General features: G+C 60.3%; 1 protein-coding gene across 1 annotated transcript in view; it reads left to right on the forward strand.

The window, feature by feature from the left end:
* The window catches only part of CERK (ceramide kinase), a 38,233-nt gene extending 25,567 nt beyond the window's left edge, over positions 1-12,666 (forward strand). The window contains exons 7-13 of the mRNA XM_075553488.1: positions 2,539-2,613; positions 3,122-3,274; positions 3,770-3,875; positions 4,454-4,530; positions 5,413-5,618; positions 6,602-6,810; positions 10,456-12,666. Coding sequence (XP_075409603.1) covers positions 2,539-2,613; positions 3,122-3,274; positions 3,770-3,875; positions 4,454-4,530; positions 5,413-5,618; positions 6,602-6,810; positions 10,456-10,528 — 899 coding nt within the window. The 3' untranslated portion in view covers positions 10,529-12,666. The remainder of the gene's footprint in view (positions 1-2,538; positions 2,614-3,121; positions 3,275-3,769; positions 3,876-4,453; positions 4,531-5,412; positions 5,619-6,601; positions 6,811-10,455) is intronic.
* Positions 12,667-15,589: the final 2,923 nt, after the last annotated feature.

Here is a 15,589-nt window from a genome sequence, read left to right on the forward strand (position 1 = left end):
CCCTGGGGAGGCAGACCCCTCCCCGAAGGGGTGGTGGTAGTTCTCACCTGGGCTTTCTGGTCGACCTCAGCTCTCCTGATGGCTCTGTGACCACACAGAGCCCACGGGTGAAGCCCACATGATGGGGCGGGAGAGGCCGGTTGTCTAGAGAAACAAACTCAGCAACTCTCATGCATTTGTGTAGGAAAGAGCTTCGTTTCGACAAGTAATCTTTTATCCAGAAGGTGCCTCCACCCCCAGTCTGACTCAAGTCTGGAAGTCCAACCAATGCAAGCCAGGGCCCTTTCAGAGTCACATAGGGGCAGGCCGATGATGCAGAAAGGGGAAGCGGGAAGATCACGGACCGGTGGGTGCAGAACTGCGTGGAGCCAATGTGAATGGAAACACGGCAGGGTGGCCACACGGTCGGGCTTGAGTGGCCCACATGAGGTCTCCCCTGGAGGCAGGCAGAGTCCCAGCCAGCAGGAAGGCAAGGAGGGGGACAGAGAGCATTCCCAGTGTCTGTCACTCCTAAACACACAGGCTCTTCCCCTAAAGAGGTGACATCAGGCTGCAGCCCAATGGAGCGTTTGGGCCCCATCCCTCCCCTTACCCAGGAGTATGCAGATGACATAATCCTTAACCGTCCCATGGGGTTTATTAGGGACCTTAGCAGGTTTCCATCCAGGTGAGAAATATCCTGCACATACTTGGTCCTTTGGGAGTTTCTTCTCTGCCAGGCCCAGAGGCAGGCCTCTCCCTGGCCCTTGGCCTGCGGGCCTGGCCTCTGCCCTGCTCAGCAATGTTAGGGCTGTCGGTGAGGCACGCCAGTCTACTGTAAGCCTCAGCCTGAAGGCACTGGGGTCTCGCTCACCCAGTTAAGCACTGCTCCACAACCCAGCCTCCTGCTCAAGAGCCCTCAGCCCCACTTGCTCGGTGGGACGGGGAGTCCACCACTCCCCGTCCCACTCTCTGGCTCCCAGTGCTGCTGCTGCAGTTCTGACGTCACAGCCGTCGCCTGGATCCAGGACATTCCCTGTGCAGGCATCTCGGGACTCCAGGGACACGCGCCTCCCCCCCTGCTGTTTTCTCTTCCCCTGCCCCCAAGAGGGCTCGTTTTAATACCCTGCTCCCAGTGGGATCACCGAGTCCACTCAGCACTTTCCACTCACCTCCGTAGCCAGGCCCACCAGGAGAGCCACGGCCATGGCTGAAAAACAAACACGAAAAGCAGACCGACAGACACAGGATCGAGTCTGACCCATCGCGAACCCTGTTGGACAAAGTAAATCCGTGCCCCCTCTGCGGGCTTCCGAGGCCAGAAATCGCAATGGGAGTCGAAAGCCTCCTCTTTCCCCAGAGGAGGACGTGCAGATTTTAAACCACTGACTTGGCTGTGAGCCTACTAACGAGTAACCTACCCCGCCACTTGGGCTCCTGGGGGCAGGCCACGACCCTAGAAATAGGCAGCGTTGAGAGGCAGAGGTGGAAACTACGTGGAGGCTGAGAAGGGATGTGGGGTTCCCCCTGCAAACCGAGCCAGCTGCAGACCTCACTCAGAAACAAAAGCTCGTCGAACTCACTGCCATCATATCGCCGAGGCTCACGGCGACCCTGCAGGACAGCGTATAACTGCCCAGTCGGTTTCCTAGATGGTAACTCTTCTCGGAGGTAGAAAGCTTCATCTTTCTCCTGTGGAGTGGCCGGTGATTTCGAACTGCTGACCCTGCAACCCAGCCCACGACCCACTTGCCCCCAGGGCTCCCTAGGCTGTGGCCAGAAGAGCTGTCTGAAACAGTCCCCTGCTGGGACTTGGCATCCCCTCTGCAGGAAGAACCGGGACCAGCATTTTTGCCTGCAGGTCCCCTGGTGATTCTTCAGTACGTGGAAGAACCCCTTAAACAGCTCTGGGAAGGGTGAGGCCACAGGTCGCCCAGAAGGGCCAGCAGGGCAGGATCAGGTGGACTCCAAGGCCGGGCCTTCACCTCTGTCAGCGAGGTCAAACAAAACATAGCCAATTGGTGCAGACGCCAGGCCTGCCCACCCGGATAACCACATGCCCAGGTGCTGGGCCACCGCCCTGGAGAGCCAGTGCGCCGGTCCTGCTCCCTCGCTAGCTGGGCAGCAAAGCCGACCTCATGGGAGATGTGGCACCGCTCCTCTGAGCCCGGCCTCACCTTGGGTGGCCCGTGGCCTTCCCGGGCTGTCCCCACCCCCTCCAGGGAGCTTCCAGGTGATGGGGCCACAGGAGGCAGTCGCTGATGCCACCAACTGCCTGGGGAGCTTGAGAAGAGGCCAGCTCGGGTCAGCTATGTGATGGCCCCCAGGACCCCTAGCCAGCAGGCACAGCTCCAGGTGGCAGGGCCTGCTCGAGTACCCGTCAGACCCCACAGAGGCCTTTGCTTCCACCCAGCCAGCCGGGGTCTGGCCTGTTCTGTTGAGACAGTCCAGATGAGCCCGTCCGTTCCTCGTCCCTGGAGGGGACGGAGGAGGTCCAGCCAAGCCCCAGGGCCGGGCGACGGCGGGCAGAACCGGGCTGAGGACCTTCCTGTCTTCCAGGGTCCACGGACTGTGTGTGCTACTCAACAGTGGGGACCAACGATGCTGAGACGTCCGCCTTGCACATTATCGTGGGTACGTCCCAGCACGTCCCCTCCCGGCCTCCTGCCAGCCACTCCCGGAGAGGCCGACGCCCAGCCTCTTCTGAGTCCCTGCCTGAGACCACCGGAGCTTTCTAGGCAGACAGCTCTGTTAGCCTCCTCTCGGCCAGCGGCGGCACACATTTCTGCTCAGACGTCCTACAGACCTGTCTCTACTGTCACGGGAGACCAGACGCCGCCCCTCCAGCACCCCAACTGTGACACTTTACACTTTTCATGATTGAGTTGCTCCCCTTGGCGAAGGGGCAGGCACTCGGCTGCTCACCAAAGGTTAGACATTTGAGTCTAGCCAGAGGCACCTCGGAAGAAAGGCCTGGTGACCACCTTGCAGAAAGTTGGCCCTGGAGGCCTGGGGAGCACCATCTGCTCTAAGTCAGCCGAAGCCATGGGCAGGCTGTCCTGTGGGCGAGGGGAGGGTCTGGCCGGGCGGGTGCGACCTGGGTTCCATCCATGCAGCTCACGGTGGACGCCCCTTCCCACAGGAGACTCACTGCCCCTGGATGTTTCCTCCATCCACCACCGCAGCTCGCTGCTGCGCTATTCCGTGTCCCTGCTGGGCTACGGCTTCTACGGGGACATCATCAGGGACAGCGAGAAGAAGCGGTGGATGGGCCTCGCCAGATACGACTTCTCTGGTAACTCGGCATCACACGCAGCCGGTGGCAAGCCCGCCCCACCAGGGCAGACAGCACGAGATAGCCCTTTGTACTCTGTGCCCCTGCGGGATCTGTCGAGCCCCGCCCCGGTGACAGCTAGATAGGAGACCAGGTGCCCGAGTTTCTGGCCCAGGGCCCAGGGCTGGGGCCCAGCCTGCAGCTGCAGGGGATGGGTACCCCAGTCAGCAGTTAAAGGGGGAACCGTGAGGACCCTTGACCACAACTGGAGAGAGATGGGGCACCCAGTCTGCAAGTGGAGGGGCATGGGGAGCCCGGGCCGCAGTCAGAGGACTGATACTGACGGCCCAGGGAAGACAGGGCCAGCATCTTCTCCAAAGCAGGGAGGCTCAGGGTCTCGCCTGGCACCAACCCTGTGGGTGGGCTGAGGCCAGTCAAGGGTTCCCCAGGCAAAGCTCCCCCTCGCAGTGTCCTAACCTGGCCTGTCCGGTGACTTCTTGCCTCCTCTGTGCCCAGGCTTGAAGACCTTCCTCTCCCACCACTCCTACGAGGGGACTGTCTCCTTCCTCCCAGCCCAGCACACAGTGGGCTCCCCCAGGGACCAGAAGCCCTGCCGCTCAGGGTAGGTGCCCCCCACCCCGCCTCCTCAGGACGATGCTTAAAGGGATGCTAAGCACGACGTTGATCTCAACGAGGGGCTCTGGGGGCAGAGTGGTTACATGCCTTTGGGTTGCTCACCTCAAGGTCAGCAGTTTGAAACCACCAGCCGCTCTGCAGGAGAAAGGCAGGGCTTTCTACTTCAGCCAAGCGTTACAGTCTCGGAAATTCACAGGGGCGGTCCCGTCCCACCCTGTCCCACAGGCATCCGAATCGACTTATTTGAAGGCAGTGCGTTCGGATTTCTTGGCTTAGTGGCGTAGCAGCTCAGGTGTTGGGCTGCTGACCTCAAGGTCAGGAGTTCAAAGCCACCAGCCGCTCCCCAGGGGGAAGGCGAGGAGACTTTCTGTCCCATAAGATGTGATCATAGAAACCCGCAGGGGCAGTTCCACCTTGTCCCCTGCGGTCCCCGTGAGCCGGAATCCACTGGATGCCAGTAGCTTCCCTCGAAGCCCCTGAAACGGAGCTGAGGCTTCCTTGTGGGCAGGAGTGGAGGCGGGGCGGGGACACCGAGGGACAGGCTGGGCCCGCTGTGTGTTCCAGGTGCTTCATCTGCAGGCAGAGCAGGCAGCAGCTGGAGGAGGAGCAGAAGAAGTCGCTCTATGGCTTAGAAAACTCCGGTAACCCACACGGCAGACCCCTCCTGCCCCCTGCTCCCTCCCCCCTCCTGCCCCGTGTGACCCAGACTTAACAACACAAAACCATGTGGCCATCTCTCAGCACACGGCCTCCACCCATCTCCCGTCCCCCTCGTCTTGTTTCTCTGTCGGTCTCTCTGGCTGCGCTCAGCTGCGGGAGAAAGACAGGGCCGTCTGCTCTGGTAAAGGTTCGCAGGCTCGGAGATGGCCAAGGGCAGTCTACCCCTGGGGTCTCTACCCTGCGGGGTCGCGGACAGGCGGCGTGAGCTTGACTGCAGTGAGTTTGGTTTGGGTTTTGAGCTGCCGGCAACACGCCCTTGTCAGTGGCCAGGACTTTGGGAACCCTAGCTTGTACAGGCCATCTTTCTCGGCCTTGCTGGCGTGGCAGCCAGCCCGGCCTGGTCCTTCCCGGGCTTCCTATGAAAGTCTGGGGCATGAGCACTGTTGCCCCTCGGGGTCTATGCCTTTTTGGCCGGGAGAGCAGAGGAGTAGCACCGAATGCTGAGTCACGGTAACCCTCACGCAGCACAAAGTAGTGCTCGTCTCTAGCTCTGCCCGCCCTGCTGTCCAGACACGCGCACTGCACTCTTAGCTCCCAGGCCACAGTCAGGGAGGTGGAGGGCCGGATTCAGCCCGTGGGCCACGGTGTACACACCTACCGGTATGCCCACTGACCCGCCTCATTAGGGTTAGGGAGGCTTCCTGGCACAGCGAGCAGTCTTCTGAGGACGTGGGTGGTGGGAACCTGTATGGGAGGTGTGGCCCAGTGACCCGGGAGGGCCTCCTGGGGTGGTCTGGCCCCCCCAGCCCCTTTCCAGACTTGAACCCTGAGCCCTAACATCTGCCCACCTCTCCCCGCTGCAGAGGAGGTAGAGGAGTGGAAAGTGGCCTGTGGGAAGTTCCTGGCCATCAACGCCACCAACATGTCCTGCGCCTGCCCCCGAAGTCCCAGGGGCCTCTCCCCGGCTGCCCACCTGGGGGATGGGTCTTCCGACCTCATCCTCATCCGCAAGTGCTCCAGGTTCAACTTCCTGCGGTTCCTTGTCAGGCACACCAACCAGTACGACCAGGTGCGTGAGGCGCGCCATCTCAAGTCTCACCCTGCTGGCACGTTGGGCTTCTAACCACAGGGTCAGAGGTTTGAAACCACCTGCTGCTCCTCGAGAGAAAGGGGACATTCTCAGGAGCCCACAGGGATGGTTCTGCCCTGTCCCACAGGGCCTCTGTGAGTTTAAGTTTCACTTGGGAGCCCTGGTGGCTCAAACGCTGGGCTGAGATCCACAAGGTCAGCAGTTCGAAACCATCAGCTGCTCCACCAGAGAAGAGCCCTTTAGGCCTTTACTCCAGTAAAGAGTTGCGATCTGGGAAACCCACAGGGGCAACTTTACCTGGTCCTGCAGTGCCGCCGAGTTGGCAGTGAGTTTAGTTTCAAGTTCTATTGAGCTCGAGCGACCTCCCTGGTTGGTGGCTGAGTGGATCTGCAGGAGCCTGCCCACCACGACGCCCCTGCTGGTGTTTGGAAGGCCTGCGTGGGCAGCACTTGTGGCATCCCAGCTGCCCGCAGCCACTGCAGTGCGGCACACAGACAGACGGGTGGTGATGCGGCGCCGTGACGTTCTGTTGCTTCGTCCACGGGAAGGAAGACCAGGGTCTTGCCCGGCGTCCCTGGTTTCCTTTGAAATCTCGCTGACAGTCTAAATGCCGGATCGCAGTGTCCTCATGGGGACGGCCTGTTCTCTTCCTCTCGGGAAGCCTGACAGGCACACACTCATCTTTCTCCCACAGAGCAGCTGGTGGGTTTGAACTGCTGACTTTGGGGTTCGGTAACCCGCTGCACCAACAGGACCCTACACTTCACATAGTGCTTGCTAAAAGGATAACAGAATCCTACCACACCACCACTCCGGCGTAGTTGAGACAAGAGCCGTGATTCTGGAAGCTCTGGTCAACCCACAGCTCTGGGGGATTGGGGCGTGGCCAGGCGACACCTCCCACCCACCCCCAGACCTCCAGGCACATCACAGCCCCCGTCCCCGTCCCTATCTCTCGGCAGTTTGACTTTGGGTTCGTGGAGGTCTACCGCGTGAAGAAGTTCCATTTCACGTCCAAGCACCAGGAGGAGGAGGACAGTGACCTCCGGGAGGGCGGCAAGAAGCGGTTCGGGCAGCTCTGTCGCGACCATCCCGCGTGCTGCTGCCCCACCTCCAGCAGCTCCTGGAACTGTGACGGGGAGGTGCTGAGCACTTCCGCCTTGGAGGTCAGGTGAGTGGCGGGGCGGGGAGAGCAGGGTGTGTGTGTGTGTGTGTGTGTGTGTGTGTGTGTGTGTGTGTGTGTGTGTGTGTGTCGGCCCTCCGGTCTCCGGCCCGCATGCACTGAGAAGACTGCGGCCCCGTGGACCAGGGCTGGGGCTGTGGCCATGCCTGTGCCGTGCCATCCGGAACATACACTACACATGTTCACGGTCCACTCGGCTTGGGTTCCTTGAAGGCACTACCCAGAGAGACAGGGCCACCGTCACCGCAGGCAGTTGCTGGAGTGTTGGGTCAGGGTGGGCTGCGCCTTGGGGCCCTTTGTCATCACGGTCCATCTCCGGGGCGCTTAGTTCTCAGGTGCTGCTGTAAAGGGGAACATCCCAGGTGGACGCTGCCGTCACCAACGGAAATGTGGCCGCGCGGATGTCTAAACTCAGGACGCCGGCTCTGGGGGAATGTCCTTGTTTCCTTCCAACATCCGTGTGTCCGACATACCTTGAAGTCTCCCCGTGGATTGGCATCAGGCTTCTCAGCACAGGGACCCCAGGTCCGAAAGGTTCGCTTTCACTCTTGGCTGGTCTGTCTTGGTGGCACGGAGGCCCCTCCACTTCTGCTCACTTGTGTAAGCATCTCTTTTCTACCTCAAGCGAGCTTGATTCACGACACAACCGAATCTTGTGGAGGCCGTCTTTCCTCATGAACCCTGCTGTTGCCAGGTGCCATGGGGTGCGCTCCCACCCATTTTGACCCTATGAGCGATCGAACGGAACTCTGTCCGGGCCCGCGCCAGCCTCATGGTCGTCCCTGTGCCTGAGCCCATGGTTGCAGCCACAGTGTCCATCCAGGAGGCCCTTCTGCTTTTTGCTGCCCATCTACTTTACCAGGCACGATGTCCTCCAGGGCCTGGCCTCTCCTGACAACGTGTCCAAAGCACGCGAGACAGAGCCTCGCCATCCTTGTTTCTAAGGATCTCTCTGGCTGTCCTCCTTCCAGGACAGATCTGTTGGTCCTTTCAGCCATGGTCAATGGTACTTTTCCGATTTTTCTCCAGCACCACAATTCAAACACATCAGTTCCTCTTCACTCTTCCTTACTGCATGCCTAACTCTCATGTGCATGTGAGGCCTGGGAGAGTACCGTGGCATGGTTCAGGTGCCCCATAGTTCTCAAAGTGACCTCCCTGCTTTTCACCTCTCTGAAGAGGTCATGTGCAGCAGATTCGCCCAGTGCTATGTGCCCTCTGACCTCTTGACTGCCGCTTCCACGAGCACTGATGGTGGAGCCGAGCAAGACAAGGTCCTTGAGAATGGGCATCGCGTAGGATAGCTGCATCATCTGCAGAACCGATCACAACACAAACCACCTGTCTGCCTAGGTGTCGTCCCGGGCTGGCTTGGGTGCCACTGTGAGGTGGCATCCCTAGTGTTTCACACACCAGCAGGGGCACCCGAAGTGAGCGGGTCCTGGTGGCGCTTCCAGGCGAAGAACAGACAATGAAGACTGAGACTGTCCCACTTCAGAGGAATCAGCCACTGGAAACCCTAGGGATCGCCGCGGGATGTGGAATCAGCCACTGGAAATCCTAGGGATCGCCGCAGGATGTGGAATCAGCCACTGGAAATCCTAGGGATCACCGCGGGATGTGGAATCAGCCACTGGAAATCCTAGGGATCGCCGTGGGGCGTGGAATCAGCCACTGGAAATCCTAGGGATCGCCGCGGGACGTGGACAGGCCCCGGCAGCCCCGTGAACAGCATCAGGGTATTTTCATACAGACTGCCGCGAGAGGACCCCCTCGGGTCCGAAGGCACTCAGATGATGCCTGAGGAAGAGCTGCCTCCTCCAAGTGGAGTCGCGGATGGAGTCCAGCCTCCAGGAATAGAGCCTTCGGGACCTCCGCCTGCTGCTGGGGGGTGGGGGTGGGTATCCGAAACGAGAAGAAGCGCAGCAAGCATCACTGAGTCACTGGAACCCAGGATGTGCACAGACCAGTCCCTGGGGAAGGACCTCGTGCTGGGTAAAGCAGAGACAGGGGCAGCAACAGAGAGGAGGGCCCTCGGGAGGATGGATGGATGGATGGACACAGTGGCCAAGCCCACGGACTCAACCCTACTGGGGACGGTGAGGACAGCGCAGGCCTGGGCGGTGTTTCACTCTGGTGCACACAGGAGAGGGTCGCGATGGGCTGGGACTGACTCGATGACACTTGTCTAATGACAACCAATCACAACAAAGGGAGGGCCATGAGTAGCAGCTCAGCAAACCACTCGCTGCCGTCCAGCTGATCCTGACCGTATCGTTGCTGCCTTTCTTCTGCGGCCATAGCTCTCTAGGGAGCAGGGAGCCGCTTCTTCCTCTTCGTGCAGCAGCTGGTGAGTTTGGATCTCACGTGGAGGCAGAATCATGGTTCAGACCAGCTGATGCCTGTTTTTGGGGGGGTACAGGAATGCAGTTCAGTCCCCCTCGAGACAAGTAACCAGACACCTGGTGTCCCAGCATCCCTCCCATGCACAGTGTGGGGTCACGCGTCGCCAACCCCCCAACCACTGAGGTCCTCAGTCTCGTCCTTGCCCTCCGCCCCCTGCTCTTCTCTCTCATCTCCTATCAAATGAAGAACGAGGGAACCACCTTCAGGATACTTCCCAAGTCCTGGGCTCCCTGCACACGCTGCCAGACTCCCGGGCCCAGCACAGGCTCGGGGGTGTGGGTAGGGGGTGCATGGGGTGGACTCTGGGACGCAGGAGATCTGGGGTGGAAGAAGGGGACATGTGAAGGAGCCAGGAGTTTGGAGCTGTGAGGTGGTCAGTGGGACCCTGGGGCTGCCTGGCTGCCCTGTGGCCAGAGTGGGTGTTGGGGAAACCAACAAGGTCCCCGCCCTGGCATCCGTCAGGCCTGCTCCCTGACCTAGTGTCCTTCCCAGTCGCCCCCCCCCCGCGCCCCGCCCCAGGGGTTGGCCTGGGAGCTGGTAATAGGTGAAGTAGGAACACGGCATGGGGGAGGGAGGCTGTTTTGTCTTTAAAAAAACAAGAAATGGGCATGAAGGTTTGTGCTTGGAGGCAGAAAGAGTGTGAATGAGGCAGCGAGGAGACCGCTGAGTGGGGAGGGCTGGGGACTCTCCGCAGGTCGGCAGCTGTCTGCAGGGCTGGGAAAACTCGAGTGGACCCAGATGTGGGCCTCACTGTTAGGGGTGGGGGTCTGGTGACGTGGGGAAGGTGGTGTGGCAGGGCAGTGCCCAGGGCCCACCACTCCTGCACTGGGTGTTGGGGAGCACTTGGGCCCTGATGTAAGTCATGGGCACACCTGTTTTCTACAACTGGGCATGAGGAGCAGCCTCAGCCCAGGTGATGGTCCCTGGCTCCTTCAAGCCCACCCCAACTCCCTCCACTCACTTCTGACTCACAGTCCCCCCTGCTGGGCAGACCAGAACTGCCCAAGACTCCATCCTCATCCTTCTCCACGCGGGTGGCTGGGGGGTTGAACCTCCAACCTTCCGGCTGGCAGCGGGATGCTTCATACCCTGCATTACTAGCACAGCATAGGCTGCCCAGGGGGTGAGCAAGCGAGCGTCCAGCTGGGGGCCCCAGACAGAGGAGGCCAGGTTGGGGTGGGGTAGGGGGCCGCCAGGACTCAGCTGCGCCGCTTGCTGTCTCCGCAGGGTACACTGTCAGCTGATCCAGCTCTTTGCCCGCGGGATCGAGGACGGGCCAAAGCAGGCATCGCACGGCTGAGACGTGGCCACCACCGCCCCTCCCGCAGCACCAAGGAGAGGAGGAGAGGCCACGGCACATAGTTGCTTACATTGATAGTGACCTTGTAGGCGAGCGCCCCTTGCCCAGCGTCCTGTACATATCTGGCACCCTGCGCCCCTGGGACGCGCTGGGCTTCTCACAGAGCCAGTGACGCCATGGCTTGTAGACCTTATAGCCACTGGGCCGACTGGCTCTCCTGCAGTCACTTAGACACCCAATCATATGCGACCATACATGCACACCCCACTGGGGCCGCCCCTACCTCCCGTAGGTGGTGAGACGGTGGTGGAGACGCCCCAACTCCCAGAAGGTGGTCCTTCCCGCAGTTGCCTGCGCCCACCCCCCTAGTCTTCCCATCAGCCTGGACTCAGGTGTGACCCCTGGATTCTTGACGTCCTGGCAGCCACAGTGCATCTCAGAGAGGGGAGGGAGGCCGCTGTCCCTGCAGCAGTGACTCAGGTAACCAGGAAGACAAGAGCTTTCAAACCCCAGCCTCCCACCCAGTCTTGTTTCTGAATCCACTGGGCCGACCCAGGGCCCCTGGGCTTTGCTGTGTGTGCACAGGGAGGGGGTTCCGGAAACCAGGGAGTCAGCTGCAGGGCAGTTTGGAAAGCGCCTGACAGGTCCTGGCTTTCACCCACCCAGGACGCTGATGCTCTTCATGGACACCGAGTAGACTGGCTATTGCTCGGCTCCAGGGGGTCACGGGGAGGAGCTGGCATGGTGGGGGCACAAAAACACACCTGGGGAGCCCTTTGCGAGCTGACTGAGTCTGCCCCCACTCCCACAGGCTGGTGTTCTGGCTCAGGGGTCTGCTGGCTGTGGGTCCCCCTGCCCTGTCCCCGTCCCTTGTCATCCCACTCATTCCATGGCCTTTACTGGACATCTCTTTGCTCTTGGCCTGATGGGGGTCTTGCCGTCCCCTCATCTGTTTGTCTCTGACCCTAGCTGACCCTCTCACGTGCTCCCCTCCTTTAAAAAAACTGGTGGCTGCAGCTGGTCAGAGGGGATCTAAGAGAACGGGCAGTCCTCCTTCAGTTCAGGGCCTTTGCTCAACCACATCTCCACCTTCCTGCGTTGCTTGTGTCCATCCTGCGATGGGTGTCAGGGAGTGTCTGCAGGGACAGAGAGAGGGCTGCCAGCCACAGGCGGGCCATGGCGCTGTGGACACAACGGCACTTAGGTCTCGGGGCATATGTGACGGGCGCCCCAGTCGGGAAGGGCAGCATCAAGGGCACCTGCACAGACAAGGTGGATCTCGCAGAATCCTCTGGGAGGTGGCTCTTCCCGTCCTTCAGGAGGCTGGTGGCAAGCAGTGGCCGCCCTCATCTGGAGTGGAGGACTTATGTGTGGCCTATACTCCCTGGGCCCTCAGTGTGGAGGGCAGGTTCCTCGGCCCAGCCTGGAGCCAGCCAACCGTTGGCCCAACCTCAGAGCTCACCAAGGCTCCCTCCCAACATTCCTGTCATCTCTATTGCACCCCCCTCGCCCCCACTCCCGGCCCTCCTCTCCCTGGCTGGCTTTCCTTGGCAGGGCCTGCCCTAAGGCCCACTAGGAATTTTCTAGAATCTGACCCAGCTGCCGAAAAGTAAGCATTTCACGTTTGGCATGACAATGCCCTGCCAACACTAGGGCCCCAGTTGGGGGCCCGCCCCAGTGCACCCTGACACTCCCAAGGGCCAGCCTGGAAGCTTCTCTGGGCTCCTGGAGCCCCTTCCCCCTGGGCGACCTGCAGTCAGGGTGGGAGGGGACACCTCCCTCAGCAGAGACATCCACATCCATCCTTCGGAGCTTAAAGCAAGAAAACAGAAGGCAAGTGGCGGCCGTCAGTGAGAGCTTGGTGCCCTCTGGAAACTGTGTCCCGGTCTTGATCCATGCAATAGAGACCTAGGCAGCCACGGAGCCCAGCGGCGTCTTGACTCATGCCCGGCACCTGCGCTCCGGCCAGCTGAGGGGCAGGGCCCAGGCGAGTTCCTGCAGCCTGTCTTGCAGGACTGGGAAGCACTGACGGGGGGTGGGGTGGGGTGCCCCCTTCTCTCTCAAATCTTGCTGGTTCCAAGATGAGAGAGGGTGGGACAAGTGGTAGGGTCAGTCTGAGAAGGCAACAATAAAGACACTTTGGGCAGAAGATTGACTCCTCGTTTTCCAAGCTGGGTGTTTTCCTTGGAGCATCCACTGTCCTTGCTGTGGTTGACCCATCGTGATTCTGGCGAGTGGGTTCTGGCCCATAGCGACCCTGTGCCGCCCTCACAATCACCCCCTGGGAGCCCAGGGCTGCAGCCCCCATGTCCACCCATCTTGCCAAGGGTACTTCCTTGTCTTCAAGTGCCGCCCACCCCCCTTTCCCCAAGTGTGATGCCCTTCTCCAGGGGCTGCCACGTCCCAAAGTGCGTGGGATAAAGTCACCCCGACCTCACTTCCCAGGAGCAGCCTGGCTCTTCTCCCAAGACAGATTTGTTTGTCCCTCAACGTAGACAGCCTTCCAAGGGCAGCCTGCTCAGAGAAGGCGTCTCTCCAACCAGCGAAGCTAACCCACCATCCGGCTTCCCAGCCACTCAGGGATGTTTCTGGTTTACAAGTTAGAGGATGACCTCATGGCAATAGTGCCTGGTGTTTGTCCAATTCCTGGAGCCCAGGACGGCTGAAAGTTCCCTTCCACGTCCCGCCACTCCTTTCTGGTCAAGCTTCTCCGGTGGGGTTGGGGTGTAGGATCTACCCAGCACGCACCAGGTTGACGAGGCCTCCAGCAGTCGACTGGGCAGCGGGGGCCGACATCCATTATGCAGCTAACCGCTCTCTCCACTCCTCTTCCAAGCTGTCTGCCCCCCCCCCCCACGGACATGCACTCACTCCCCATTCCACCCCCGCTTCCTGCCTCATCAGTTCACTTGACCTTCTGGAATGTTCTCACAGGCTCAGGGCAGCGTCCCTGACTAGCGAGGAGGCACCACTGTCCATCTTTGGAAGGTATCGTGACTGGACTGGAGGCAGGCAGGGCTCCGTGACCGTCCAGTCAGCGGTCCCAACACATCCTGGTCCTGGAACATGCTTCCCCTGGGGTCTGAGAAGCCAGTGTGTCTCCTGAGGCCTGGCCCGGACCCCTCCGCTGGGGCCTGGGAGGGAGGGAGTTTGTGTTCCCACGCTGACATCCCTACACGGCCACTGTGGAAGAGCCCTGTCCGTGTGGGTGCAGCGCTGGGGTCCCTGGGGGCCGCGGGGCAGCATGGGGATGGGAACTCAGGTGAGTGGATGCTCACAGTGGCTGGCTTCTGGCTCAGTGCTGGACGTGAGCAGCAGAGGGCACTGCAGGGACACAGCTGGCAGCTGGAAGGTTGCAGCAAAGCCTCTCTCCCTTCACCCCATCTGGCAGGGGCTTCTAGATCCTTCCATGGTGTGCTACCTGCTTCTCCATGTGTGATACTTAGGGAGTTCCCTGACCCCATGGAGCCATCCATGCCTCATCTACAGCTGCTTACTGAAAGGTTGGCAGTTCAAGTCTATCAGCGGCCTCCTGGGAGCACAGCTGGCCATCCCAGGCTACGAAGCCCCAGGAGACAGTCCTGCTCTGTCGCGAGGTCCCTGTGAACCAGAATCAATTAAGTAGCAACAAGGAGGAGGGAGGTGGCACAATTACACTCCTTCTCCAGGCACTGGACCAGCCCAGGCCCCTCTGCTGGACTATAGGCCCTGGAGAAGGCAGTTGGTTACCCTCCAACTATCCTGATCCCTGGTCACTATCCAACCACCCTGATCCCTGGTTCCATACTAACGTCCCTGATCCCTGGCCACTTCCCCTGTGGGTTAGGTGTGTGATGGGCTCACTGGGAGTTATCATGTGCTCCCTCCCTCGACCTCAACCCCTTTCCTCCTGTCTCAGCAACTTCTAACAACAAAATTGTTCTTCCCACAGAACAGGGAGCCACCTCCCTCCATTTGGGGCCGTGACCCTGTGTCCCACCAGGGCAGTTTGGCTCCTGAGACTTCGGTCGAGAGGGGCCCAGTCCAGCTGGGCCTGCCGTTTTCTCCGGCAGATTCTTCCTCCTGCTCCCTGGGGCCCCCACCTTCCCAGACCCCTCGCTGTGAGGTTTTCTCGAGGTGTGTCCAGCCCATGGGTCTCCTGGGACTCGGGCTGGAGGCTGTCTCAGGGCCCCTGTGACAAGTGTCTCCTGAATGTTGACACTCGATGTCCTGCCTGCAGCCCATCCGTCAGGAGACCCTCAGGGCCCTGTTGGTCCCACCCAGCATGTGTCACCCAGTGCGGGCTCCTGTCTCCCTGTGATTGCTTTGTAGCACTGGGCTTTCCAGCACCGATTGCTGTACATTTGTAGGATTGGGTTGTGTGTGCGTGTGTGTGACAGAGACATTGATTTCTGAACCCGCCAGCTTAGAATTTCCAAACTTTTTTTTTTTTTTTTTTTTACTGGTCTCGACTTTCCACTGTAGGTAGCCCGGGAAAGCGGCAGGTGACTCGCTCTGGGAAGGATGGGACTCTTTTGGTGTTCTACACCTACCTGTGGTCCCTGCTAAACACGCCTTCATGTCCCTAGGGCAGACACGGGGCAGACACGCATCCTGTGTCCCTGGGGCAGACTCTCACCCTCTGGTCCCTGGATCAGGCACACACCCTTGTTTACTGCGGACAAACACGTGCCCTGAGTACCTGGGTCAGGCTCTCACCCTCTGGCACCTGGGACAGACAGACACACACACCCCGTGCCTCTGAGACAGAATCCTCTGTCCACATCGGATGTAGCTGTATGCTGTGTGCAGTTGACCATGGCCGCTACCTCGATGTCCAGGTGCCCGAGGGTGGTCCTTCTTGATCTTCCCGGACCCCCTGGGCCATCACTCAGCTGGTGACGTCAGTGGTGGCCAGCTTGTGTGTACTGTTGAGTCCAGTCTGGGGGTGAGCTCAGCATGCCCCCCTTGCCTGGCAATGGGATTTGTGTCCCAAGGCTGAGACCATGGCTCTGCAGTAAAAAAAAAAACCCTGCCCGGAGTCTGTTGTTTGGGGAGACTGGAGTGTCCACTCGGCTGGGC

This window comes from Tenrec ecaudatus, chromosome 6 (assembly GCF_050624435.1).
Source record: "Tenrec ecaudatus isolate mTenEca1 chromosome 6, mTenEca1.hap1, whole genome shotgun sequence".
NCBI classification, from domain to species: Eukaryota; Metazoa; Chordata; class Mammalia; order Afrosoricida; family Tenrecidae; genus Tenrec; species Tenrec ecaudatus.